We start from the raw sequence: 26,565 nt of genomic DNA, 5'->3' as shown, positions 1-26,565 counted from the left end.
CATTGGAAGAGCTTTGAGCACCAAGAAAAAGGGCAGTTAAATCTAATCCATTATTATTATTATTAAAGTGAACACAAAACCTTTCAAGCACATTTAGAACCACAAGAAAACCTTTACACCCTTAAGGTGTCTATGGCTATACAATTAGTTTTAATGAGTACGAGATCCATTCAGTAAGTTGAATCTTTTCTTAATTTTTAGCAAATTTCACCATAACGTCACATTTTTGTGCCCTTTTTTTCAGCAGAATGACTCAAATGTTATGTTCTGGAGTTTTTTCTCAAAAGTTGAATTTCTTTTTTTTTTAAATTCAACAGTGGGATGGGACCTTGAATTTTTTATTCTTTATGTTCATCTATCAGGAATTGTGGTCATACTGGGTTGAATGCTTTCTATTTATTTCTTTGTTATTTTATCGTCCGCCATTTTCATGCCGCTTAATTCCTTCTACACTTTTTCAGCTATTTTAACCATTCAACCATTAAAATGTTCAGCGCTTTCTTTTTTCCAGCTGACTTTTGGTCCTTTCAAGATATTCCAGGATTTTTGCCTCTATTGAAATCCATGGAGAATACTTGGTGCAGAAGGTTCAATACCCAGTGCTTGCATTTTTCGCAAACATATCTTTTTTTGTTATTGTGCTGTTTTATGGTCAACTTTGATCATTTCTTTATTTAATTTTTTTTTTTTTTTTTTACCAATTATTACCCCTTTTGGTTTCATTTTCATTCAACAATATAGCATTCAACCCTGTATTTTTCTTCTGGAAATGCAGCTCCTTCTAGTTTATCAGATACATTTTAGAATTTTCTACTTTAGTCCTATGGAAGGAAAGTTCACAATTTACAGAAGCTGCAATGAGAAAACAGAAAAACATGGAAACTATTCTGGGTATTTCAAATTTTGTTTTATTAACAATGCATCCCTTTGATAGGATTGTATGTTTCTTTAGGTCATCAACACCCCCGAAAACATACTGTACACATTATACAAGGGAAACCACGAATCAGGCAAAAAAAAAAGTCTTAAATTATAATACAGTCTTGAGGAAAAATATAAATATTTTTTTTCTTCTCTGGTTGAGCTCACTATGGTACAGACATATAATAAATAGATCGGATCTGAGGTCACTCAGCTGATCTATGAATCATCTCTCTACGAGTCCTTTTTTTTGTAGCAGCATTAGAGCAAAAACAAGCCAATGGAAACAGAGAACCAAGTTTCCCTGGAAACCCTTTACATTATCTTTCAGTCGTCACACTGCACTACATCGCACCTTCTCCTCCTTTGTCCTCCTTCCCACCCAATCACAAAGTGTCATACTGGATTGGGGAAAAAAGATCCAGGGCTCATCATATTTCTAAAATGTATGGCAGAATGCAATGGCAACCAATTTTTTTGTTTAAAAAGAAAAAAAAAAAGGTTTCACAAGCAAGAAATACATTAAGGTGACTTTACAACTTTGCCATGCTTGTTGAACATGCAGTAGAGGTGAAGCACACGGGTCAGAAGGCATTGTGAAGAGCAGATGCAGGAAATATCTGAGAGGTTTGGTTCTGGATCTGTAATTATTTTACAAATAACTTAAAAAACAGAGCATTCTTGAAAACCTACATTTCTGTGAAGCTCGCTAAAATCTGAATGGCAGAAAAAAAAACATATTAAAGGTCCTAGTAAAACAGTGGTGGATGGAATAAACTAGCATTAGATTACATGCTACTCTCATTATGTACTGAGTAAAAGTGGTAGATATAATGCTTTAGAAAATACAATACTAGAGATGTTTGATTGTCTGAGAGAGGAGAAATAGAAAGGTAATGAGCTGTCTGTGCTGACAAGAGGCTACAGGTTGTAGTTGGGGGTGAGGCGAGAGGCGAAAGCACGTATTTGGTGGGAACGGATCAGAAGTCAGAATGAGGACGCGACCTAGCGCAGTTAGGTTTTTAAAAACAAGATTCTGTGTAGTGTGATGCAAGGTCAGAATAAATCGCAGGTCGACGTGACAACATGCTAATTTTAAAAGCAATACAGAGAAAATGCTTCACCTTAAAGTGATTTCTGAACATAACTTGAGTTGTCTATTGAGCTTGTCCTTTAGCAGAATGTTGGTGTACTTTTGAGTACTCCTCAAGATTGGCAATTCAAGTGAAAACAGTATTGGATAAACTGCTTCTTGCTGTTTTTTTGTTGTTGTTTTGTTTTTTAAAAAGGAGTCTAAACAGTGTTAGGTGTGTTACAGTTGTTTCCAGATACTGGCATTTTTTGTTTCCAGCTCAAATGTGCTGGAGGGAACTTGAGTGATGAGTGCGTCCTCCTTTTCCTTGGCCATGTTACTCTGTTTTAGGCAACAGAAGCACACCAAACAACCTCCTGTGCAAGGAGCTTTAAGTTTTGCAGTCCATCCATGTTTGTAAGGAGATTGGACTGCAGCTGTGCAAGAAACACAAAGGGGCACAAGCAGAAGGATCAAGATTCTGCAGGAGGGTTTAGATCCTCCTCACCAGGTTTTGGTAGTTTTGTCAAGATTGCCTCTGCTTCCTCGTACATCTAAGAGACAGAAAAACAGAATAAAATCAGTGTGCTTTAAATAAAATGTGATTTTATTTCAGAAAAAAAAAGGTGTTCAATCACTTACTGGCATAAATTGCACATCCTGGAAGAGTTCTTGTATGAAACGTCTTGAGGTCAGGCGGAACATACAGTGGGACAAGAGATGTGAGACCTCGGAGTAGAGGCAAATGTCGTCGAAAGCATACGGAAACTTCTCTTTAATTCTGAGGACAGAGGAGACATTCCTTGAAGACCAACGTCAACGATGCAAAACTGCACAAAAATCCATTTAGAAGAGACAACAAGAGCCGAAAAACTTGAGAGGGTTCTTTTCATATTATAGCTGAAAGAGGAGAATAAGTCTCACGTCAGAAGTCCAGTTTCATGGCCTTTGGTTCCAACTGAGGAGCTGAGGTTGATGATGAGGCGAAGCACCTCCTTCCTCAGCAATACTCTAGAGGCAGGGCCGTCCTCTGATATCGCCTTTCCACCTAGAAACAGACAGTTTATGGTTTTGAATTGATTCGACAATTGTGATTGTGTAAAAATGTTTGTTTCAGTGATATTTTAGACCAAGTGTGTATGCTTTTGACCGTATTTCTACATGAACATACTATAAGAGCACACTTTAGCTTCAAACTACAGAAAACTGTGATGAAGGTCCTGTTAGAATTATCACTCTTACCGATGACAATGTCATTGGCTGTGGGAGTGCTGGACATGGAGCCCTGTGACACAGCAGCATCACTGCAGCCAGACACCCCAGAGAACTTCGACTGAGGCATCACCTCCAAGCGATGACCACTCTGACCTCCCCATGATTGGAAGTCCACATAATCTGGTAAAAGAAAAAAGAAAAAAAGCCTTTTTGAATTCTGCACTAAGGTCAAAACCCATTTGTGTCAAGTTTGGCACCTCACCTGTCCGAGGGTGGGTGCTGTTGATCTGTGGCTGTGTGGGGTAACCGAGGACGATGGAACCCACACAATAGAGGCAGTTTTCTTCAGTGTGCTCCTGCAGGCCCGTCTCCTCTGCACCCACCATGTGGTTCTGGGTGTCACCTCGGCACACGATCAACTCGGAGATGCTAAACTGCTGCTTCAGCAGTGGGAGAGCAGGTCGATCCCCTACAGAAATGGTCACAAACACACCCTTAAAATAAAGATCTACAATGTTATCCTCACAAATCTGTCAAATCGGTATGAAGTAACTGTTACCGTCTCCATCTCCAAAAAGGAAGCGCTTCCTCTCCTCTGACGGTGGGCTGACCCTTTGCTGGAAGTAGGCTGCGTCCCGGATGTGGAAAATATCGTTGATGTTCATTGGCAGCGCAAGGCCGATATAATCATCGTTACACCCAAAGGTGACACTGGAGACCATAGAGCGCACTGAAGAGCAGCGCTGCAGAGTGCTTTGGTTGATGGGGCTGAGAAGTTCCTCTTTGTCTAAAGAAGCGAAGCTCAGAGCTTTCAGGAACCTAGGGAGGGCGAGCGGAGAGGTGCGTGAGAGGATCTGGGGCGAGAGGCTGGGATGGAGCAGGAACACAGGGGAGTAAGTTAAAACATGTTTGATCAAAGTCAACTAAACTAAAGTCAAAAACAGAGAAATTTGTTCCATCAAAGTTGAGAAAAAGTGTCAAAACATTTTCTTTATTTTGCAAAAGCCCACAATGGGTTGCCACAGGAAAACTGAACAAGGCTGAGGTTTCTTCACTCACAACTAAAGATCACAGCTAATACTAGTCACAACTATATGCGGAACTTATCCATCTTTTCAGATCTGCAGGTGGGACAGCTGGGATCAACAAAAAATAAAAACTCATTTTCTCAGAGTTGATCATACTACAGGTTAAAGCAACGGCACAGCAGTAGGCATGGAGCTGAAACTACTCTAGAGAAGCAGTCAGCACGAAGACTCTACTGAGGAGGACACTGTGTAGGTCCACCCACCGCGGTACAAGTGTTCTGGACAGCCTGCGGTACGGACTTATGGTGGTGGGTTCTGGACAGGTGCGCCTCCTATCTGATATCCTGATAGAAACAGCAAAACACTTCAATACCAGCTGGGTCCGAAACAGAAACCAGAACTCTATGAAGTCACGCTTAAGCTCCAGTGGGAAGTGAGGCAGAAATCATTAAGAAGAGTTGACCTTTCTCATGATGCTGAAGAACATTAGTCATTTACAAAAAGAAAGGCAAGAGAAAAATATTACAATCAGGGATCTCAGACTGTGTCTGTAGGGATGACTGACCTGCGAGGTGTTAATCTGGAGTCCAGGCTGCCGGTTTTCATGGTGATCGTGTCGGTGAAGAGCACATCCTTAGCAGGTGAGGCCAGCGCCTCACTGTGGGACAAAGACGGGTGTATCCTCTGCTGCTGCAGCCTCTTCAGTGTGGCGTAGCCCAGCGCATCTCTAGGGCTGGTGTACATGAAGCTGCAGTCAGCCAGGCTCTTGATGGTGGTCACCGAGGGAGATTTGAGAGACTGGGCCCGGCGGGGCAGAGTGTGCGAGGAGCCCGGGGGTACCAGGGAGACGTTGGAGGACTTGTATGAGGTGGACATGTGGTTGGTCTGTGGCTGGGGGGACAGGGAGGAGATGGTTTTGACCGTCTTGGCAGAGACGACGGTGTTGAGGCTCACGCAGTCAGAGGAGTCGGGCTCCGGCTCCGGATGCTCGGGGTTTCCAACGGTCTCCCGTGAGGGGCTGGAGCTCATGGAGCTGATGCCGCTTGTTGTGGTGTCCGTGTTAAAGCTCTGGCTGCGGCTTTTGAATTGAGTGCCCCCACCACCCCCTCCTCCCCCGACAACATTGCCGGCACTAGAAGAAGAGCTGCCATCTCCTGCTAAACGCTCTCGGCTGCTCTGCTCCTTTTCTCGGCTGTGGGGCTCCACCGGTCCGTGTCCAACAAGACCACCGAGTCCGAGGCCAGAGCATCCTCCTCTTGCCAGCCTGTTGGCCACAAGATGCTCCTCAGAGTCCCCTTTGGTCCCAACAAAAGACGTCTCCAGACTAACCGTTGGACTCTTTGGCATTGCTCTGCCATTAAACACAGACGAGAAGCCGTCTCCCTGGTTTGGACTGTAGGCTGAAGGTTCTGTCACTGTCCTAGTCCGCCTCATGCTGCCTGTCATGAGCTCCATTGGGGTGCGAGAGCCTGACAGGGTCTTTGGGTCACTGGTGGATCTGGGTTTCTTGCTGGGGAGGGACAGAGAGTTGAGGAATCGGGGGCGAACGAAGCGCGTGGAAGCCAGGATCGTAAAAGGGCTGCGATCCTTGATTGGTTTGGAGTGAAAATACAGACAGGGCTCATCCGACAGGTCCAGAGAATCACACTTGTCATCATCCGGGATGTACATGTCTGAGAGCACGAGAAAGAAGTCAGCTTTAAACCTCAACAAACACCTGAAGAATCCAGCCTGACTGCAACAATTCTCACAATACAGCCATCCATAGGGTTACTCATGAACACAAAACACTAAAGAGTTTGTCCCACGTACTTGGCTGAGACTCACTCTCGCTATTGTGGCGCGAACTGGTGGACTCAGAGTTCAGACTGAGCGTGCTCGGAACAGATGAAAGCTCAGAAATCAGCTGCGTGTCAACCTCGTCTGGAGTGACGGGCCACAGTGTCCTGCGACTGTGTCTGACCGCATCCCAACCGTACTGCTTCAGCACCTCGCAGCCCTGCTTGGTCTTGGAAATCACTCCGAGCACATAAATACAAGTACTGTGGATGGAAGACAAATGTAAGGATGCAGCTGTGGCTCTCTGTCAGCGGCATCTAATCCCAAATTTACACTGGTCCGTCTGGGGTGCATTTCTGTTGCATTGCATCTTCATTGCGTTGCTTTGACTCAAAAGAACAGAACGTTCATATATCAATCGGAAAGTTAACATCGGTTCCACCGGGTCTGCGTCTGACGTCCATGCCTCCGCAATGCAAACTTTATGCAGTACGTTGACGCTTCAATTTCAAAGCAAAAAGTCTGAGAAACGGGAAACAGGTCAGAGTTTCAAAATAGAAACTTCTGTTGTATTTTCACAATAAAAATGTTTTATATTATATATAGATGACGTGCCCCCACGATAACGCACAATACCGCGGCGGACTACACTGTCGTCCATTTTTGTTATGGCCGATGTAATATTGGAAGTACAAAAAGAACATAATTTATGACACAACAAGCAAAGAAAGCGGAATGAACTACTATATACTGTGGTAGCAGAACAAACCAACTCCTCCAGAAGCCGGGGTTGAGGGGGGACAGACCGGAAATTCAACTGAGACAATGACTGACGGTCACGAGACGGACTCCCAAAGACAGCGGAAGGGAGACGCACCGTAGACGGGCCGGTGTAAATCAGGTGTTAGTCTAAAGGAAAGAACAAAGCTTACCCTCGCACTGACAAAACCTCACAGTGCTGCGCCAGCACCAGGATATCAGGAATGACATTCTCCTCCTGCAGGAGATTCAAGCCCCAGTTTGAAGAGCCAATGTTACCCTGTACCACAAAAAGAGAAACCATCAGAAAAAAAAGGACACTTTTACATTTCTAAGAGTAACTTCAATCAGTAGCTTTATTAACCAGAGCCCAGAGAGACGCTTTCAGCTGTTTAATTCCTTCCCAGGTGTCCAGCATCGGGGAGCGGATTGTGTAGCTGAGGTCTGGAACCACATTCTGCACACAACAACAACAAAACCGTCAAATCGGACAACTAACAAAAAAAAAAAAAAAAGAAAAGAAAAATTCAAGCTGAGAAATAAGACGCCCTACCTGGGCCTCTAACAGATGACAGCCCGTCTTATCATGGACAAGCTGACCGTACAAGTGCACAGGCAGATAGACATTTGGTCTTTGTAACCTGCAGATGGATTCAAAGAATCAAAGTAAAAACCAGAGAAGCACTGCATCTGATTAGACTCTAAAGAAATCCATCGTCCCACCTTTGGTTGCTGCGTCTAACATAGTTGTCTCCATCGACAGGTTTGCGGTAAGTTGTCAGTGCTTCATTGAGCTGCTCCTCTATCAAGTCCACATACTTAAGGTTGTACTCCTGCAATCCCATAGAGACTAGTCAAACTCCAACAATTATCGATATCTCTTCTTAACTAAAGTCATTTAAGAATGCCTATTTTGAAGAATTTTTATTTGGTGCATTTACATTTCTTTTTCTTTTGATTTATTCTTTTTTTTTAATTCTCCCAATACCTTCTGCCATTTATCCAGCTGTTTGCTGACATAACCCCTCTCGTTGAGGTAGGAGAAACCTTTGGGAATGGACAGGAACCTGCAAAATAAAATGTAACTTTCATTTTGGCAATGGACAAGAAAAGGCCAGAACAACAAGTAAAAACTGCCAAAACAGGATTTTCCTCAGAGTGGGTCTTCAAGGAACATAGGATATTATTTCACATTTTTGTTGTTCAAAAGTGATGATCTTCTGTCAGCACAATGTGTCATCAGTCGTTTTCCAAACAACTTTCCATAAAACGTGGGCGTAAGAACACATTAATTCCCTTCAGCAAATTAAGAAAAAAAATCAAAACTTGGTTAAGGTTTTAGATTTCACCAGCAAACATGGTTCACCAAAACCAACGGAAATAACTTTTTATGCAACAATTCCTGAAATAGGCTTAGAATATAATTTCAAGACATCTTGAGCAGTTTACTCGAAGAGTGTAACTCACTTACAACAAAGCTATCCTGCCAGTATGTTGAGGTGAACAAAATCACATGATTTTGATTTTGTTAATGCACACACTATTTCCAGGGTGTTGCTGTCGACAGCAACCCCACCTGTTGTTCTCCCCAAAAAGGAAGTCAGAGGCATAAACTTACTTTTAAAAAGTGTTTTATGGACTGAGGAAGGAAGCTGGAGAAAAGCAATTTTTACATGGAAAAGCACGTGGTAAGTCCACCCAGAAAACCCACCTGAGGAGCAGCAAGAGACCTTTGTCTCCCAGGTGGGACACAGCGGGCTTCAGCTGGATCAAAGCATGAAGGTTGGCCTGTGAAACAGCAGACGGTCAAACAAGTCAGCTTGATCCAAAATCTGTTCTTAACATTATTTCTGTGTTGACTAGCAAATGGGAAAAAAAAAAAACTTTATTTGGCTGAAGGAGAAACTGTTAATTGAAATGACACAAACGCCTTCTGTTTTGTGAATCATCTAAGCCAGTGGTCCCCCAAATTTTGGCACCGGGACGCACAGAAAGAAAAAATAATTTCCATTTTATTGTTTTTTTTCCCGAAAAAAACGTTTTATTTTGAAAAGTGACCGGATTTTCTCTGTTACATCCGTCACACTTAATGCACGTCAAAGTCGCGACACCAAACATCACGTGATACACCCCGCCAAAATTAAACCCAAACAACCAAAATGAGCAAAAAACAAACTTCTTTAGAAAGTTGCTTTGACAAGGGGAAACGGTCCAATGAAGGGACAGAAGAGGACCTTGCACCCGCTAAAAAAGGGAAATGTGCCTTTAACAGGCAGCGGTAAACGTGCCTTGCGTTGCACCTCAACCCCCCCCAACGGTCCGCGGTAAACGTGTCTTGCGTTGTACCGGTCCGCGGTGACAGAAAGGTTGGGGACCACTGATCTAAGCCAAGCACAGTTTCAGTCACCTTGTCCTCACACGCCTCGTCCAGTATGTCCAGAGCCTCTATGGAAACCACCTTGCTGTGGTCGTGAAGCTGCGTGACCAGCAGCTCCATGCCCCAGCTGCTGAAGAACTCCACGCCCGCGCGCAGGAGGACACGCAGGTGCTTGGTGGCATACAGCCTGCACGTCTGCTAGGTCAGACAGAAAGAACATCCATTAATTCTGAACATTCAGAAATATCAGATTATCTTATGCCTCTTAACTCTGAAATTCAAAGAAAGTTTTTTTACACTTTAACATAGAGCTATATCTTTATTCATTAATGATTTCTTTTTACAAAATGATCCCCTAGTATTTCATTGAAAGGCTATGCATACATTCGGGGTTGTCTTACGTCAGTAGCTGCAGTGAGGACCTTAGAGAGGATCACTCTGGCCAGACCGTCTCGGCTGTAGTCCAATGTGGTTACAGCGAGCTTTAGCAGAGCATCCTGGTTCTTTATGGAGCACAAATTCAGCAGGCTGCAAATAACAAAAATGCAGACTAATTAATTATGTTGTTGCCAGCATGCTTTACACATGTAGAAAACAAAACTGCTGGTGCCCCCCTTTTAATGAAAGAAAAATGTTTGTTTAATGCCCCAGACTTTCGTCAGACTCCGTTAGCTTTGGAAAGCTCCTAGAAACCAAATCTCTCACCATTGAAACAGGCCACATTTCTCTAGTAGTTTGACTCCCTGTGGGTGAGGAGAGAGAGTCCCAAGGAAGAGGAAGTAGTGCTGGCTTAGTGTGGTGAGTAAGCCGTTGCTCTGCAAACAGCGGTCGGGCTTCAGTCCCGAACAGGAGGACAGCCATGACACCATGTCTCGTACTAGATCCTCCAGGTAACCCTGACCGTCCTGTGACAGCAGGGAGGAAAATAAGAACGATAAAGAGCTGATGAGGAATCAAATGACGAATGATTTATTTACATGTTTGTGCTACTTGATCTAACCTCATCTGAGTCCAAGAGGAACTCCACAAACTGACAGCCAACCACAGTGAGCTGTCGAGCATTTGGGTGGTCCAATGCTAACCCTGCGTACAATTTACTACTGGGTTTATAAAAATACAGCAGCCTTCGAACAAACCTGCAGCAAAAAAAAAAATTATTTCAGATGTCAGAGTAACATTTAACAGAGTTTTTAAGCATTCAAAAGAACTGTGTCGTCATACTTGTGCATCTGTTCATCTTTGTTGTTCCTAAGGTTAACATTTGGCCACTGAAAGAGAAGAAGAACTTTAGAAAAGGGTGGAAAGCCATTAATCTGTTTTGCATGTGAAATGCCTGACTTTAAGGATGGTGGCTATAAGCAGCCAGTTCCACTCCAGGTTCTGCTTGTGGTTGAGAATCTGACTGTCTCTCAGGTTCAGCATCAGTGCTTCTTCTGCGTCCTGAAAATCAGAAGAAAGCCAAACTTGATTTGACAGCAAGCAAAAGGAAAATCAACGAAGCTTAGTATTTGAAAATGGCTGTGATATTGCTTTCTTTTTGTGCAACATAGATCTGGAAACTGAAAGAAAGCATCAATGAAGTGCGTTCTGTATAACTAAACTAAAAAAATAAAAGGAGACACTGATTTTCTTTCTATTTAAACAGAAAAGACGTAATTTTAAAAATGTAATAACTCTCATTCACTGCAGCATGTATATGGAATTGGATGGATGGATGGATGGATGGATGGATGGATGGATGGTGTCCACACTTTGCTTTTTTAGGAAAAGCACAACTTGTACATGCAAAGCCTGATAATATGCGTGGAAAATACTTCTGAAGGAAGCTTACCTTTATCACATAGATGTCTTTTTGGACTCGTGAGTGGGAATCTCTGCGGTTGTGCGTCAACACGGACTTGCGAATGATGTGATCCAGGTAAAGACTGTACGGCTTCAAACCTTTCTTCTTCCACTCGTGAAAGCGCTTCAGATTGTTCACTGCTGCACTCGCACGACTGGAACACAAACAAAAGAAAAGAAAAGAGATGATCTTATGAATTGATAAAAAAATGTGAAAACTGCAGCACTAGTTTAAATAAACACAGCTCAGACACAAAAACTTGCATTGTTTGCTCATGTTAGAAATGAATGTAAAGTAGAAATGATAGAAACTTTAGGGCGATCTGTAGATTTCCTTTAGAGCTCAACTGTCCTGGTCCATCATCAAATTTTCTCTCCCGTTTTTACGACGGTTAACAGTTTAAACGATTCTATGCATTGCCTGCATCCCTTAACGAAAGCAGTTTGTGATTCGACAGTTAAACACGGCACCACATCAGACGACAACCAAACACCACTTATCTGTCCAGATGAACTGTTCAGTGGGAAGTGTCATAAACCTTTAAGGTTCTGTTATGTCCACCTTAGCTTCTCTTAAAGCCTGACAAAAGTCTCTCTGGATGTGAAATTAATTTTTGTCATTTTTAAGGATATAAAAGCTTTCTTTAGACAACCCTTCCAGACAAGACAATCTAATTTCACTGCACTGACCTTGGATTTAGACATATTTCTAGATTACTTTTCTAAATTATTTGATGGATGAATTTTTAAACAAACTTTACATGTTACAGTACTACTTTAAAAATATTTATATACATTTATTAACACAAACATTTTTAGTAGTCCATTTAATTTGGATGTAACCCATCAGCACTGATTATAAGTAGATCGGGCAACACTTGAATGTTTTGTGTGTAAATATTTTCGGACATAGTTGTGTTTGTAGTGATGACAGTTTTCTCATGAGGAGGAACAGAAGCCTTGGGACAGACTGGACTCACAGTCGTTTCTCTTGGGGGATGTCAAACGAGGCCGCCATGTTGATGAGAGTTGGGAGGCAGTGAAGGTGGTGACTGTGGGAGTGAGGGAGAATGGTGTTTGCCTAAACCACACAGAAGCAGAGACAAGGAAATCAGAGACGCACTGTCAGAAGAAATGACACCAATGCTCTTTAGTAGGACAAATGATTTCAATCCAGCTTTCTAAAATGTTTAAGATTTTGTTTAGTTTTTTATTACCATATGTAGAAGATCTCCAAGGAGGATGGTGGCTCTGATAGAAAGCTGGTCATCACTGCTGGTCACCACTTCCACCAAGCCCTACACCAGCAAAATGTTCCAAAACAGAAGCGTCATCACCGTAAGCACTCACAGCCAAAGTTTAATGCAATACTGCACTGTCATACAACAATTTACAATTTAGCTCGATGCATCCGAAAAAATAAAGACGGAGCTCATAAGTAAATAAAAACAATGTGGCTCACCTCCAACAGCCCGCTGCTGATGAAGGCTGAAAGAACAAACGCCAGGTAGTTGTCCATCAGATCAGGCCTAATAAAAGAAAAAATGAATATCATGTAAGCATTCAAAGTGAAACAGTTGCTATGTTATTGGCTATTATGAGTCACCTTGAGCGGGCCCGATGAAGAAGGACGACTTTAGCTTCAGCAGCAACAAACCCATCAGACAGTCTCCAGGTGTCCTGGAACCTGGCAGGGTCTGTAGAGCAAAAACAACAAAATGATTTGAACTTAGGACGGCGTGGACATGACCTAACCCAGGCTCTAAGAGGGGCTCACACTTTTGGTGTATAAAAACTGTGGAAGTATGGCTTCTTTCACCATCATAAAAACATGTCCACACTGCATCTGGGTGTCCAGGCACTCAAAGTCTGATCTCTAATTTAATAGGTTTCTTTTGTTTTGTTTTACTTAATTTCAACCACATTTTTGCATTTTTACATTCGTGTACATTTTTATACAGGAGCTCCATTAATAGGTCAATTGAAATGTGGGGGGGGGGGGGGGGGGGGGCACATAATTTTACTGAAAGTTTAGCTTAAAATGAATCACAAAAATCACAAATTAATCTGTTTTATAAGTAACAAGAGGGTCGCAACTTGAAAAATCTTAGAACCCCATGTAGGATTGGTTAGAGGTAGATTAAATCAAGTTATTGGTGACGTAACAAAAGAAAAGGCTTAAAAATCTAGCCAAAAAAACATTTTTTTAAGTATTCCCTAAGGAAAAATGAAATAAGTTAATGCTACTGTGGTCTAAATTTCAGCTGCCTGAAAAAGGTTTTGCAAGTGGAACTATTATGTGCCTACCCATCAATCCAGTATTCCCTGATTTATCACAGGACTTCTAAAATTCTAAAAATATCCCACCATAGGTTAAACCTGCAAAGTAGAATTATATATGTTTTAAGGCTATAAATTCCCTCTCTATTAATGCTATACACTTTCCTTAGACAGAAATAAACACTTTCCCACTTTTGTCTTGTTTAAGCTCTCAAAGATCAAAGCTTCGCAGAAGAATGAGTCAATTTCTATTGAATGAAAACAAAGATCTGACGGCGATCCAAGATTTATGTGGATAGATATACGTATCTGTACAGGAGACACAACATGGAGGAGATTGAATAAAAAGGATAACAGCCAATCAGGATGCAGAACACAGTGCAATGTTAAAACAAATTATGTAAAATTGCACTGAAAAGAAATCTATGAAACAGCGAGACCGTGAAAGGTGAACCGCGACATAGCGAGGGAGCACTGTCATCACATTTTTCAACACATTTGTTGAGGGTACATGAGATGTTGTCCTCACCAACACTTTGGAGAGCTTCAGCAAAATCTTGGGTTGCAATGGGAATGGGGAGCCTGAATATTTCATAAAACACCTCCAACAGGCCTTTCTGTTGGATGAAAAACATCTGCATTAGAAGACATGCAATCCAGACCAAGACATCACAAAACAACAAAGAAAAAGGATTTCCGTACTTTCAACTGTTTATTACAGTGGATTCCAGGAGATATAACTTCTTATAAAAAAGATGAATGATTTCATAGGTAAATGTTATATTTAATATAATCTATAGATATGATGAATCTTTTAATGCACAAATATTTCTCACTTTGAACTTTGGTCCATAAACTTCTAATGATATGAATAAAAGTAAAAATCTATATGAATATTGTGAATTGTGTTTGTTTTGCAGTTTAAATTATTGATAAAATTATTGTTAGAACAGCTAAAAATCTTTCTTACAGTCTTCAATTCAATTCTAACTTAGTTTCGATTTACTTTGAGCTTAGTTTGCAAATCACTTCAGATAAAAACGTTTCCTAAATGATTCCAAAATGTATTTTTAAAAAAAGCATTTTTTTAAAAATGCTTTTAAACCAGTGTTCTATAAGTTCATATTTTAGAATACGTAGAAAAAAATAATTTACCCGAACTTCCATATTTGGTATGCAAAGTAATCCAATCAAAGACTGAATCCCAGAGTTTTCATCTTTGCAGAGGTTAATAATCCCTGTGAAAAAACAAAGACAAAAAGGAAGACCTTTAGCCTCAGATGCCCACAGCTTTTACTAAAATAATGAGATCTTCATTAGCTAAATGATCTTACCAGACCAGGAACGGAAGGCAGCAACTATTGCCATTCTGCTCGATAAGAAACGGGCCTCCCTATCCTCCCTGAAAAAAATGAAATAAAAAAAGTTATGACCAGCACAACATTTTTAAGACAAGAAGTGTTGTAATTTAAATGAATTTTCTCTATGAAAAAGCTTCATAAAAGCCTAATAATAAGAAAATGTGACACAAAGCAGCATGATGGGTTTCCAGCACTGACAACAAATAAAGATTTTACAAATACTAGACTCTTCCAACACAGAATGCATCAGTCAACACAGCAAAATGTCCGTTACTTGATCGTTTTGTTTCCTCTCTAACACTGATAGTCTCTGGAGTCCCACACTCACTTGATTTGCCCTTCAGCTGTGTCTGCATTGTGCCGATAGTGAAAGTCGGTGAAAGGTGCAAGGATTTGCTGCAAGACGGGACAGAGAACCAAACGTGAATGCAAACCAAACAGACTTCACAATTCTCACAACTTGGACGAGAAGAAACTTGGGTCTGCGAATTCCGGCGTACCTCAAGCTCAACGTCCGTGCGGACATACTGCCGGGTACACGGGTGGTTGAGCAGATGGAGGATGGTGGTGATCAGTGCTTCATTGATGCGACTAAGCTGACAGTCGATCACACTTTTTAAAATCGTGCTGAGACCTCCACGTTTGGCGACCACCTCCGGGTTCTTCAAGGCTACGAAGACACAAATGACAACATTATGCCGACATCTTGAAGAAAGATTCCTCTCATGTTTGATGAGCCTGCCACAAACATTGAAATAACAGCAGTGATTTATTTCATGGTGCTACTTTAAGACTGCATGCAAGAGCATTACCAGCTGAAGAAACCGCAAAACCTGTGTTCCCCTTTCTAAAGCTCACCGTTTCACTTGCTGTAAGACAAGTAATCGTTGAGCTTTAAACGGAACATTTTCTAAGTACAGCTTATGCAACCTTTTCTTGAAAAAGCGGGGGACAGTGATGCAAATGTGTCCATTTGTGATAAGGCCTCACAGAAATACAAGAATGTTAAAAAAAAACATTTTCAAAGAAAAGCACTGACCACTCCTTCACACACAAGGAGCACTTTAACAGATGCCTAAAATTAAGTTAGAGATAAACAATGAGCGATGCTTTCTAAAAAAAAATCTTTGAAAGCTGTTGTTACAATGGGGATATCAAAGGCTGATTAAAAACATATGCATAAAAGCTAACTAAGCTAGCTTTTTAACGGCTCTTGATCTGAAGAAGAAATTAAAAATCCATAAATTTAGTCGCATTTTTTATAAATTATTAGGATCAGGCTGCCCCCTTTATGTCACTTTTACATGTCATGCATCTAAATCCACTTTCTAAACACTGTTTACCATGAAAGGAAATCTGCACATTCAAAATGGCATTGGTTCCCACATTACTGTGGTCTGTCTTTAAGACTGTTCGTTCTGGTCTGTACAGACTACCTAAGTGTTTTTGTCATTACCATGACACCAATATTTATAAAGAGAGAATAGAATGTAATGCCGACATGCACTTTATGGCTCTTTGTGTTGATATGATGCAGACATGAGCTGTCGTTATCCAAGTGTGTACATGTGTTGTTTTTGCTAACATGAAACATTATGCGGAGCTTTCTCATTTGAAGAGGGGTCATGGTGAAGGAGATGTGTATATATATATATATATATATATATATATATATATATATATATATATATATATATATATATATATATATATATATATATATATATATATATATATATATATATATATATATATATATATATATCTTGCGGGGGTTACGTTCTAAAATTAACCAGCCATAGGTGAAATTTGTGAAGTAGGATTATAGACGTTTTTAGGCTGTAAAACCCCTCACAACACACTTTATACACTTTTGTTAAACAGACAGGAACAATTTCAGTTTTCTCTCTTGTTTAAACTCTCGATGTTGAAACCTTCGTAGAAAAATAAGTCCAGTTTTTTAGAACGAAAACACAGATATGATTGTATTTGAAAATGTATGGAAATGTGGCAAACCGAACGCATTCTGCAGAGGAGACATGGCCTAAAGATTGTTTGACAAGGTTTAAACCAGATCAAGGTGCAGAACACAATGTGCTGTTAAAAAAACAAGAGAAATGTGCAAAATTGCACAGAAAAAAAGAAAATTTCAGTTGTTTTCAAATAACGTAGGAAATACAGTTTAGAGGATTTGTTTGTCGTACTTCACTTTTGAAAATTGGTCTCAGATTTGCATTTTTGTCACTCATTTCAATTATTATTATTTTTTTAAAATTTCTTTTTTAATATTGCTTCCACAGGAAAACTGTTTTTGGAGCTGATCATTCATGTTTTGTTTCTCCAGCTCAAAACCAGACACTTACCCAGCTCGCACACAATGGCGATAGCAGCACGGACCATTCTGTCTCTCTCCTGTAGTCCATCTGTGCCAATGGCTATTAGAGAGTTTGTGATGGAAGTGGGGAACAGCATCGCATTGACGCTGATAATCTACAGAGGTGGGGAGAAAAGAAAAACATCATGGAGGTCTCCACAAACAACATGTGTCTTCTTCTCATTTAGATAAAACAATGGTATTAAAAATCTAACTACTAATTAAAATAATTGGTGAATGCATACTGAATGTTAAGGGGAAAAACACTTTACATTTCTGAAATCTTTGGTATTTCTCAGACAGTTCTGTCAAGTGATGTCATAAATAATTGTTGATATTCGACATTAATTGTCAAATTATTATTTTTAATTAGACACAAACTGAAGATTTTTTCAATATTATATTGTTTATATGAAATAACTGTTAGAGGGTTAAACTGTATGGAACAGAGACAGAACAACATTCTTTTATTTTGAAAAGTAGCTTTGTTTTGTAAAAACCGCAGGTTAAAACATGAGTCCAAGGATTAAGTTACATGCTATGAATTCTTCCTGAAAAAGATCACATCCTGTCTGTGCATGTGTGCATGTTTCCCTTTTTGTGTGAGTGAGGATCGTTTACAGTAAACTAACCAACGGAACTATAAATAACCTCACATGCAGATTTCTACAGACAGTCCAAGGCTAATGCTGCTGAACCAGTGACTCTTTTTTTAGGTAATAAACCAAGAGAAAGGCAAATTCCAGCAGCAACAAAAAAAGCAAATGAAAACAGTTACCTTGCGAACCAGACGCAGAGCCTGAGTTCTCTCCCCCTCATTGCTCTGTTGGATATCAATGCATCTGAAACAGACAAACATTAGTCCAAAAAGCAGTCCTGTTTACCATCCTGTATTTTGAAATGTCTGCCGAAGAGAGCACATAACTAAAAAAATATACATACAGTGGGGCAAAAAAGTTTTTAATCAGCCACCAATTGTGCAAGTTCTCCCACTTAAAAAGACGAGAGAGGCCTGTAAATTTCATCATATGTACACCTAAACTATGAGAGACAGAAAATCCAGAAAAATCACAGTGTCTGATTTTTTAAGGATTTATTTGCAAATTATGATGAAAAATAACTCTTTGGTCACCTACAAATAGGGAAGACCCGTTTGACACGGACGCTCCGGCGCCTGTTTCACCTTCATGAAACAGAGTGGTTCGACACAATTTATCGGGGCGTGTGTCAACTAGCGCAGATCACGTGGTTGATGACGTATGAAGCGCCAAATGCATCGTTTGGTCGAACCACGGTTCAGATGTCACTTGTGTTTGAACAGTTGGGCGCGCGATTTTCTATAAATACAAATGAATCCCGAACGTTTCCCGACAAGTTCTATTATTTCCCCTGTATTGGAATCAGCGTGAGTTCATTGCACTTTGCCATGGTAGTAAAAAAAAACAACGAAAAAACGTACTGTGGCTCAGGATCGTTTTAACTCTGTTTCTCCTAATAAGGCAATACACTATGAACGTTATTTATACAGAAAATTCTTCTAGGAATATATGATGGCAGGGAGTCACTATAGTAGTAGATATAGCTCAGTGGAATAGTCTCTGCATCCAGAGATCCTGGGTTCAAGACCAATGTCTCACAATTATTTTTTTTTTGCTTTGCGTTTATTTTTTCATGTGATGTGTGTTTTGCTGTGTCAAGCACTTCTCACAGGAAAACGTAACTCGTGATGTTTTACATTGTTTTTTTTTATCATCATCATCATCATTTTTTTTATATCATTACGTTTTTGTATCATCATTTCCACATTGAAGTGTTACAAGGAGCTTAGTTGAAGCATATGATATACGTCCAGTCCAACACCAGAGGCCCCTGTTCTGAGTGGTTTCAAAGCCCTGATTGGTTGGTTCATCTTTCCGGCACAATTACATGAACCCCTAGGAAAGCTTCATGGGGCTTGTATTCCCATCGCTACCTACAAACAAACAAGATCACTGTCTGTTCAGACATGTAACTCCTTCTGTGAGAAGATCCTCTGTCCTCCACTCATTACCTGTATTAATGGCACCTTTTGGAACTTGTTATCTATACAAAAGACACCTGTCCACAACCTCAAACAGTCACACTCCCAACTCCACTATGGCCAAGACCAAGGAGCTGTCTAAGGACACCAGAAACAAAATTGTTGACCTGAACCAGGCTAAAAAGACTGAATATGCAATTGGTAAGCAGCTTGGTGTGAAAAAAACTACTGTGGGCTAAATTATTGGGAAATGGAAGACACACAAGACCAATGATTATCTCCCTCCATCTGAGGCTCCCTGCAAGATCTCACCCCGTGGGTCCATAATGATCACAAGGACGGTGGGCAAAAATCCCAGAACCACAAGGGGACCTAGTGAATGACCTGCAGAGAGCTGGGACCAAAGTAACAAAGGCTACCATCAGTAATGCTGCCAGGGACTCAAATCCTACAGTGCCCCCTGTAAAGCATGTGGGTGGAAACATCATGGTTTGGAGCTGTTTTTTTCAGCAGAGAGACCAGGATGATTGATCCGTGCAAAAGAATGGGGCCATGTATCGTCAGATTTTGAGAGAAAACCTCATTCCATCCGCAAAGACAGTGAAGATGAAACGTGGCTGGGTCTTTAAGCATGACAACAATCTCAAACACACTACCCGGCTAACGAAGGAGTGGCTTCGTAAGATCCATTCCAAGGTCATGGAGTGGCCTAGCCAGTCTCCAGATCTAAACCACATAGGAAATATTTGGAGGGAATTGAAAGTCTGTGTTGCTCAGCAACAGCCCTTAAACATCACAGTTTGTGAAAACCTTGTGCAGACTTACAGAAAACGTTTGACTGCTGTCATGGCCAACAAAGGGTACACAACACAGTACTGAGTTGACCATTTTTATTGATCAAATAGTTATTTTCCACCATAATTTACAAATAAATTATTTAAAGATCCGACAATGGGATTTCCTTCTATGTCTCTCATAGTTTAAGTGTACCTATGAAGAAAATTGCAGGCCTCTCTCGTCTTTTTAAGTGCGAGAACTTGAACACTTGGTGGATGATTAAATACTTTTTTGCCTCGCTGTATCAAATGATTCAGAACATCTATTCTCCCAAGAATGAGAACACTTCTTACCTGGATATCAAATAATCCACCTGTAGTCTGAGGACCTTTTGAAGCACACATGTGTCTCTAATGAGGTAACGAAGTGCTCGCAAACCCGCAGCACGCACTTCCTTTGCTTCATTCAGCAAAGCCAGTCGCAGACTAGACATTGAAAGGAAATACAAGAAATTACTTAAACATAAGAAAAAAAAGACACCTAGCATTACAGAATAAGGTAAAGTTCTGCTTCTTTAAGAAAGAAGAGTTTCAATTTGCCATTTTTAGGTGATCATACTAACCAAATGATGATTTCTTCGTATGTAAACCCAAATTGCTCCTCATGGTGACCAACACTGCACAGGAGCTACAAATGAAGAGTTTACAAAAACAACAACAAAGGTTATTTTGTTCATTCTTAAATGGACAACACAAACATGAGTTTTCAAGCACTTTCATCTTATTTTTCAACACAAAAAATAAAATAAAAAGAGTAGTGACTTTAAAACCAGTTTTGCATGTGGCTCCAAAAGTAAACAGTGGTTTTCATTGAATTTCTCTGACATGCTGTCCTGTTTGGGGCAGGTGATGCCGCTTAGCTGGAGGCAGATGTGGGTCTGTAATACTGAAAGCAAAACCAGCAGCAGAGGCAGGGTAGATATCATCAAACCACAATTGTTGTGTATGAATACAATGTATTAATGTTGCAAAGGGAAGTCTGCAATTATTTATTTAAGTTCTGTTAAAACCCTCGCATCATAGCTCAGCTCCAGTTGAACAAGCATCTTTACGCTACAAGATGCACCATTAAAAAAATGAAATCCATAGAATAATTTACCTTTTGAAATTGAAATGGTTTCTTCAAGCAATCAACTTGAAAAAACAAAAAATATACATAGATAATATCAAACCCATTTAAGATATCTAGTCACAAATTAAACATAAAGCTACTGCCTTTCTGTTAGGCTTCATAGGATTCCTGAATATTTTTAAATAAGATACAGTGTCAATCACAAATGTAGTGTAAACATATTTTCAAGAACAAACAAAACTGGTTTTGAAAAGGAAATGTACCCAATAAAACAATAACAATAAGTCCATTTAACTGACTCACAGATTTATGAATCTCAATCAAATCATTTGAGGAATCTGGATGTGATGGCCAGCTTTATCCTTTATTAGTGTCTACTGAACAGGTCCTCTATCCTTCATCAGAAGCCCACACAGACAGTGGGAGTGAGCAGACAGCCCGTCGCTAATAACAGTCTGTAACACAGCATGTGTGAAGTAATTGGATCTTTGAGCAGAGGATGCTGCCATTTCAGTGCTAATCCGTCTCTCCCTTCCTTCAGATACTTCGAGGAGACTCACACAATAGAACTGCTACTCCATCACAGCTGAGTGTGTCACAGGAAAATACACAGATAGTTGCTTTAAATCAACTCTCAAATATAAGCACATAGCTGAGGAGGAGGAGGAGGAGGACGAGGGTGGTGTGTGATAGCTTAGAGGGCCAGTGGTGTTGTTTCAAAACAGTTTGAATACTAGAGCCCAAGCGGGTGGAAGGAGAAGAGATGGAAGCATGTGACCACCTCCATGGGGGATTAAGTCACCCTTGCTATCCTGGAACCCTTATAAGGCATCAAAGCGACGGACGGTGCTCTAATAAATGTGTACATATACACACACAGGGAACTTGCTGTTAACCCCTGTTCAGATTTGAACAAGAATTCAGATTATTGAACACAGAACATTTCACTTTTGGATTTACCTCTTGGGACCCAAGTCTCGCTTTAAATATAAACGAGTACGACAAAAGATATAGTGCTATTAGAACTAATCACATTTCCATTGATTTTTGCATCACTAATAATAGAAATAGTTTTTAAATTGCCTGTATCATAAAAAACTAACTTTTTGAGCTTTTAAGCATATTAAAAAATTAATTCATCCCGAAAAAAACCCTCAAAGCGGTATTTGGTTCCATTCAAGCATTTCTAATCATTCCTGCAAAAACCTGTGCTCTGAGCACCACCCTCTCCCAGTCCCCGAAAACCAGGGGATTCTCACATTGCGATGTCAAAAAGTGAGAACATCCTCTTCCAGGAAGTCTGCGCAGCCAGCAACCCCCCCACGCTAACACACACACACACTTTCTCCACGTAGCTAGCGGTCATCGGCAAAGCATTTTTTTAAGACTCCACAATATGCACAACCATCTCTACAAAAGTTTGGATGATGTTTGTTTTTTGGGCGAAACGCAGATACGCCGCCGAGGCCAGCTATAGGTTGACGTCCTGAAATGGGCGACGCCCACAAGGAGCGAAAGGCAGTGCTTCAGAGATCAAGTCTTCTTACCTCCGGGCAGGAAATTAGCTGCAAAAATCGTTTTTTAGTGTGTCAAAGGTGATATATACTTTTTTTGCGGGGATAGATGGAGGTGAAACTCAACTGCTTGTTAAAACATTGTGCTATTAAAGGTTGGTCTGAGCCTTTCTAAAGTCTCTTCAGAGGTGCTCTGAAATCCCTGATCTTGTTCCAATTTAGATGGACCTAAAACTGTCTCCATCTCTTTAACAATTTTGCCACCGGAGTCAGATAAGTTTAGGAGAATCTTCACTTTTGCAACAAATATTAAACATAATCCAAACATACTGAGGAATAGGAAAACAAATTGAGAAACAAGTTAGGGTTTACAGTAAAAAAATATATATATTATTTTAGTTTTATAGCCAGCAGGTTATTCTAGTTGAATAGAAGCTTATGATGCATTTCTATCCCCAGAGCTTTTTTTTTTTTTTAATCTAAACTGTGGTATAAACCTCAGCAGGTCAGCAGCTACATTTCAGAGGAAGAGTAGTTGATCAGTCATTCAATATATCTACAGTCATCTTCCTTAAAAAGCTGCATGTGGAGCAAAAAAATGCTGCAGCATTCTTACCTTTATGAAGTTGTTCAGGTGGCCCAGTTTTCGCATGTTGCTAACTCCGTGTGGTTTAGCCACATTTTGAAGAATTTCCCGGAAGTTTTCTGATGGTTCTAGAGGGAAACAAAAAGACCATTTCAGTGGACAAAATAGCTCTGTGGTTACAGGAGAAAAGGAAAGGGCTATCAATTAGTTTACTAGTTTTACGTTTATGCAGTCAAAACTAGACCTTTATAGCAAAAAGCAAAGTCGAGCAAGTTAGACTTTGCTTTCCAACAATTCATCTAATGTTAATTATTTGATAAAATATTAAAACACTTGCGAGGTTATTTCATATGTAGACATCTAATATCTGTAGAAACTAATGTCAGATATACCAATCAATGAAGAAATCCATTTCACAAACACGTAAATAGACCATCCTAATCCCAGATTATGTTTTAAATTGTCTTATATTATCTCTCCATAAAAAAAACTGATATTTTAACAAGATTTAGAACTTCAAATACAAAGGGGGAAAAATCCGTACAGCTACAAAACAAAACAATAGAATACCACGAAAATGGTTTAACTGAGGTTGACATTTAAGAAGATTTCCTATATGATGCTAAGATAAAAGTATCAAAAGCAAAAAGGCAAACAAGCACTGGTGTATAAATATACCTTAAACTTTAGCTTCTTATCCGTGAAGCAAAAATCGATCAATCGTTTAAGAAACAGTGGTGTTATTGCATTATAAACGTTCCTGGGGGGTAATCCAGGAAGCATGTTTAAACTACCCTGACTTTAACCCTGAACTCTGGCTGAAATCTCAAATTTACATATTTTTCTAACTAAATGTCATATTACTCCAATTCAATTAAATGTCTTTCCATCTTAATTTATTGTATTTCTTGAACTCTCATATGTCTACATTTGAGCCTGTAGATATTCTCATTTTTATAACATTAAAATGAATGAAACAATATAGATTCACAACACAAAACTTAAAGTCATTTATCCTTTCTCTGACTTTGACATTACAACACTGAGCAGTAGGGGTGCTAAATAACCTCATCATTCTCTCCCTCCCTCTCACTCATGGTGCAGAAAGAATTAAACACAACAGGACAAATAACTCGGAAATACACAGTAAAACAGATAAACAACTAAACACATTTGGTCAAAAACCCACACTTAAACCCAAATCCGTCCAGACAGGCAAAGGGAATGGTATCCCACAATTCCTTGCAGCGCCGATCTAACAGCAGCACCAAAGTTACACCTACTTAATTGAATTAATTTGAATTAAAGTAAAATAACTGTCTGATAACTTAGTGTTCTTTTTAAGCTCATGTAACAAAAAGAATGTATCTTAACTGAAGCAAATAATTAAGTTAGATTAATGTAAAAAAGTTCATCTTTCCAACATCCATACGTGGTCTTATCACCCTCTCATGGTGGAAAAAGTATTATCTGAGCTTCTTCATCCACTAAATCATCTTCAAATGGACACTGCATGCTCCTTCACCTCTCTGAAACCAACTAACCTTCAACTAAACCTGCTCCAGACCAGGTTATGTTCAGAGCATGAGTTGCTATAGCAACTTCACATACCCTGAAACATACCACTGTTTTTGGAACCAAAAGCTGAGGCTATCCGCTTCCTTAGCCTCAAACTTATCGTGGTAAATAGCATAACCTACTTTCTGGAATACCCCCCATCAATGGTTGAGTTTGTTCCAGTAAGATACGTTTTATATAAAAACCTAAGCTGACAAAAAACACAAACTATGTTCGTAATCGTTTTCCTAATTTAGGACCGAAATGTTTCCATCAGAACTCGTTGATCGTGCTTTTATCGTGAGTCAAGTGTGCCTAGCAGCCGCAAAAGGTTCCAAACAAAGAAAACAGCCGCTGGTTGGTGTAAACAAACAAGCAGACAGTGCTGTTGCTAGATGAGCAAATTTAACTCGGCTGAGCTGTGAATAAAAAAAAAAAAGCCCGTATGTGCATTGCTCAGCAAACCGGCTTAAGCTCAGGGTTTCTGACAGCCAGCGGAGCCTCGTGTATTAATGCAACTCTAATGGCTGTCTCGCTAAATAGCAGGCTCTGCAGCCCACTCACGCCTACCAAAACAACAGCGCATCGTCATGACTGGTTAGCTGTGGCAGCCAGCTAACGCTAAATCAGCTAGCTAGTTAGCTCCCTCTCGCCTGTTTATAGCCACAAAGGAAGATTTTTGAACAAAACAACAACAAATAAAACGTTTAATTAAAAATGCATCCACGTGGCAATCTCGTGGTTCATTTAGAGGTTCGTATATTTTGTGCATAAAGTCAACCATAATCCATTTTGAGCAATAATAGCTTTTAGAATGATGAGCCTCTGCTTACCTCTACTCAGATCCAGCGGTACGTTCTCCTCCCCGCTGTCATTCCGCCCTGACAAAAACAAACGCAACGGAAACGCTGAAGGACAAATTCAATGCTATGTTTTGTGGGAGACGTGCTCTTATTGCAATACGCTGCCATTCCAACAAATTATGAGCTGAGTTTTTCACGCTTACCTCGCATCCGAAGACTCCGGATAGGACGGCCGCGGAAGCTGGCCGCCATGTTTCCAGGAACATACACAACACCGGAAACTTCGCGGAATGTCGCGAGAACACGGACATCAAACGCAAATCGCTGCGGTGCAAATCACAGATCTGGGATCAGGCGAATCCCAGTTAATCCCTTAACCTCCAACGGCAATGAAAAAATAATCTGACCTGGCGACTGAACGACAGAAATAAACAGTTTAGTTAGCAGCAGTATTCGAGTTTTAATTGCAAATGTAATATTTATTTATTAATATTTTTCAGCATGACCAATTTGCTAAATTTGTTTTTATAAAAACAAATCTTAGTTTTTTTGTTTGAGTTTGTGTCATGGTTCATGTTTTCATGTATGATTGGGATTTAGTGACAGGAATAATTTGTGCAAAATGTTTTGTAATATGGTTTAAACGTATGTTTTTATCCTAACTTTAGGGAAATATTTAAGTTGAAAACAAAAAATAATATGTTCTAACTTGATTTAAGGCAAGTTGTGTTATGTTAAAGTTATTGTTACAAATAGGAAATATTCAAAGAATAAATAACAATAATAAGTACAACACAAGTAGTGCACATAATGGACCTGCTTAGAGGATTTGGACATCACTGCAGCTCCTTTTTCTGCACACATATCAGCAAAAACATAATTCTTTCATCTTCTCAGAGACTATTTTTGTTCAAACCCAAAGGGATTTTTGTTGCATTAGCCTGCTTAAATGATTTTGCAATTACAGAAAGACCTTGACCTACTTTTTCATTCCAACCTCATGAGTCTTGATCATGAGTCTTGATGTCTGTCGCTGTATAGTTTATGACAGCTGGTCCCACAGAGCTTGTTACTTGAGTTCATAGAAGTGTACTCTAAACGATGAACAATACATGAATTATTTTTAGCTTCTCTCTTGAGTAAAAAACGTGTTTGTTTTTACTAACGTT

The 26,565-nt window shown here is 40.0% G+C and overlaps 1 protein-coding gene across 6 annotated transcripts; it reads right to left on the bottom strand.

The window, feature by feature from the left end:
• Nucleotides 1-885: 885 nt before the first annotated feature.
• LOC101161162 (rapamycin-insensitive companion of mTOR) lies at nucleotides 886-25,742 on the bottom strand. Of its 6 annotated transcripts, none has more exons than XM_011479386.4 (38): nucleotides 25,600-25,742; nucleotides 25,427-25,474; nucleotides 23,067-23,164; nucleotides 20,428-20,492; nucleotides 20,159-20,290; nucleotides 17,787-17,850; nucleotides 16,998-17,124; nucleotides 15,135-15,304; nucleotides 14,963-15,030; nucleotides 14,608-14,675; nucleotides 14,429-14,511; nucleotides 13,803-13,890; nucleotides 12,600-12,690; nucleotides 12,456-12,522; nucleotides 12,211-12,291; nucleotides 11,974-12,074; nucleotides 10,983-11,148; nucleotides 10,490-10,591; nucleotides 10,373-10,419; nucleotides 10,152-10,287; nucleotides 9,857-10,056; nucleotides 9,553-9,679; nucleotides 9,182-9,346; nucleotides 8,486-8,562; nucleotides 7,763-7,841; nucleotides 7,498-7,607; nucleotides 7,328-7,415; nucleotides 7,139-7,231; nucleotides 6,948-7,054; nucleotides 6,049-6,278; nucleotides 4,802-5,909; nucleotides 4,500-4,580; nucleotides 3,768-4,075; nucleotides 3,471-3,677; nucleotides 3,236-3,388; nucleotides 2,918-3,041; nucleotides 2,636-2,774; nucleotides 886-2,547 (listed from the first exon to the last, which is right to left on the bottom strand). In XM_011479386.4, the coding sequence occupies exons 1-38, from the start codon at nucleotides 25,646-25,648 to the stop codon at nucleotides 2,467-2,469; spliced, it is 5,328 nt and encodes a 1,775-aa protein (XP_011477688.1). In that variant the 5' UTR covers nucleotides 25,649-25,742; the 3' UTR covers nucleotides 886-2,466. The 6 variants fall into 6 exon arrangements, with proteins under 6 accessions (XP_011477688.1, XP_011477689.1, XP_011477691.1 ...); XM_011479387.4 differs by having other exon boundaries at nucleotides 6,064-6,278; XM_011479389.4 differs by lacking the exon at nucleotides 4,500-4,580.
• Between the last annotated feature and the right edge of the window lie 823 nt (nucleotides 25,743-26,565).

The sequence above is a fragment of the Oryzias latipes genome, chromosome 9 (genome assembly GCF_053564925.1).
Source record: "Oryzias latipes strain Hd-rR chromosome 9, Olatipes_Hd-rR_3.1".
Taxonomy (NCBI): domain Eukaryota; kingdom Metazoa; phylum Chordata; class Actinopteri; order Beloniformes; family Adrianichthyidae; genus Oryzias; species Oryzias latipes.
This window is presented reverse-complemented; position numbering and strand designations above follow the sequence as displayed.

What these genes read in the sequence shown, in the direction of transcription:
- LOC101161162 (XM_011479386.4), bottom strand. Translation starts at nt 25,648, where the DNA reads ATGGCGGCCAGCTTCCGCGGCCGTCCTATCCGGAGTCTTCGGATGCGA. An exon ending in GTGGATTATTTGATATCCAG is followed by an intron (nt 17,851 to 20,158) that starts GTAAGAAGTGTT and finishes TGTCTGTTTCAG; the next exon opens with ATGCATTGATATCCAACAGA. An exon ending in GAGGTTTTGTCAGTGCGAGG is followed by an intron (nt 6,279 to 6,947) that starts GTAAGCTTTGTT and finishes TTCCATCCACAG; the next exon opens with TACTTGTATTTATGTGCTCG.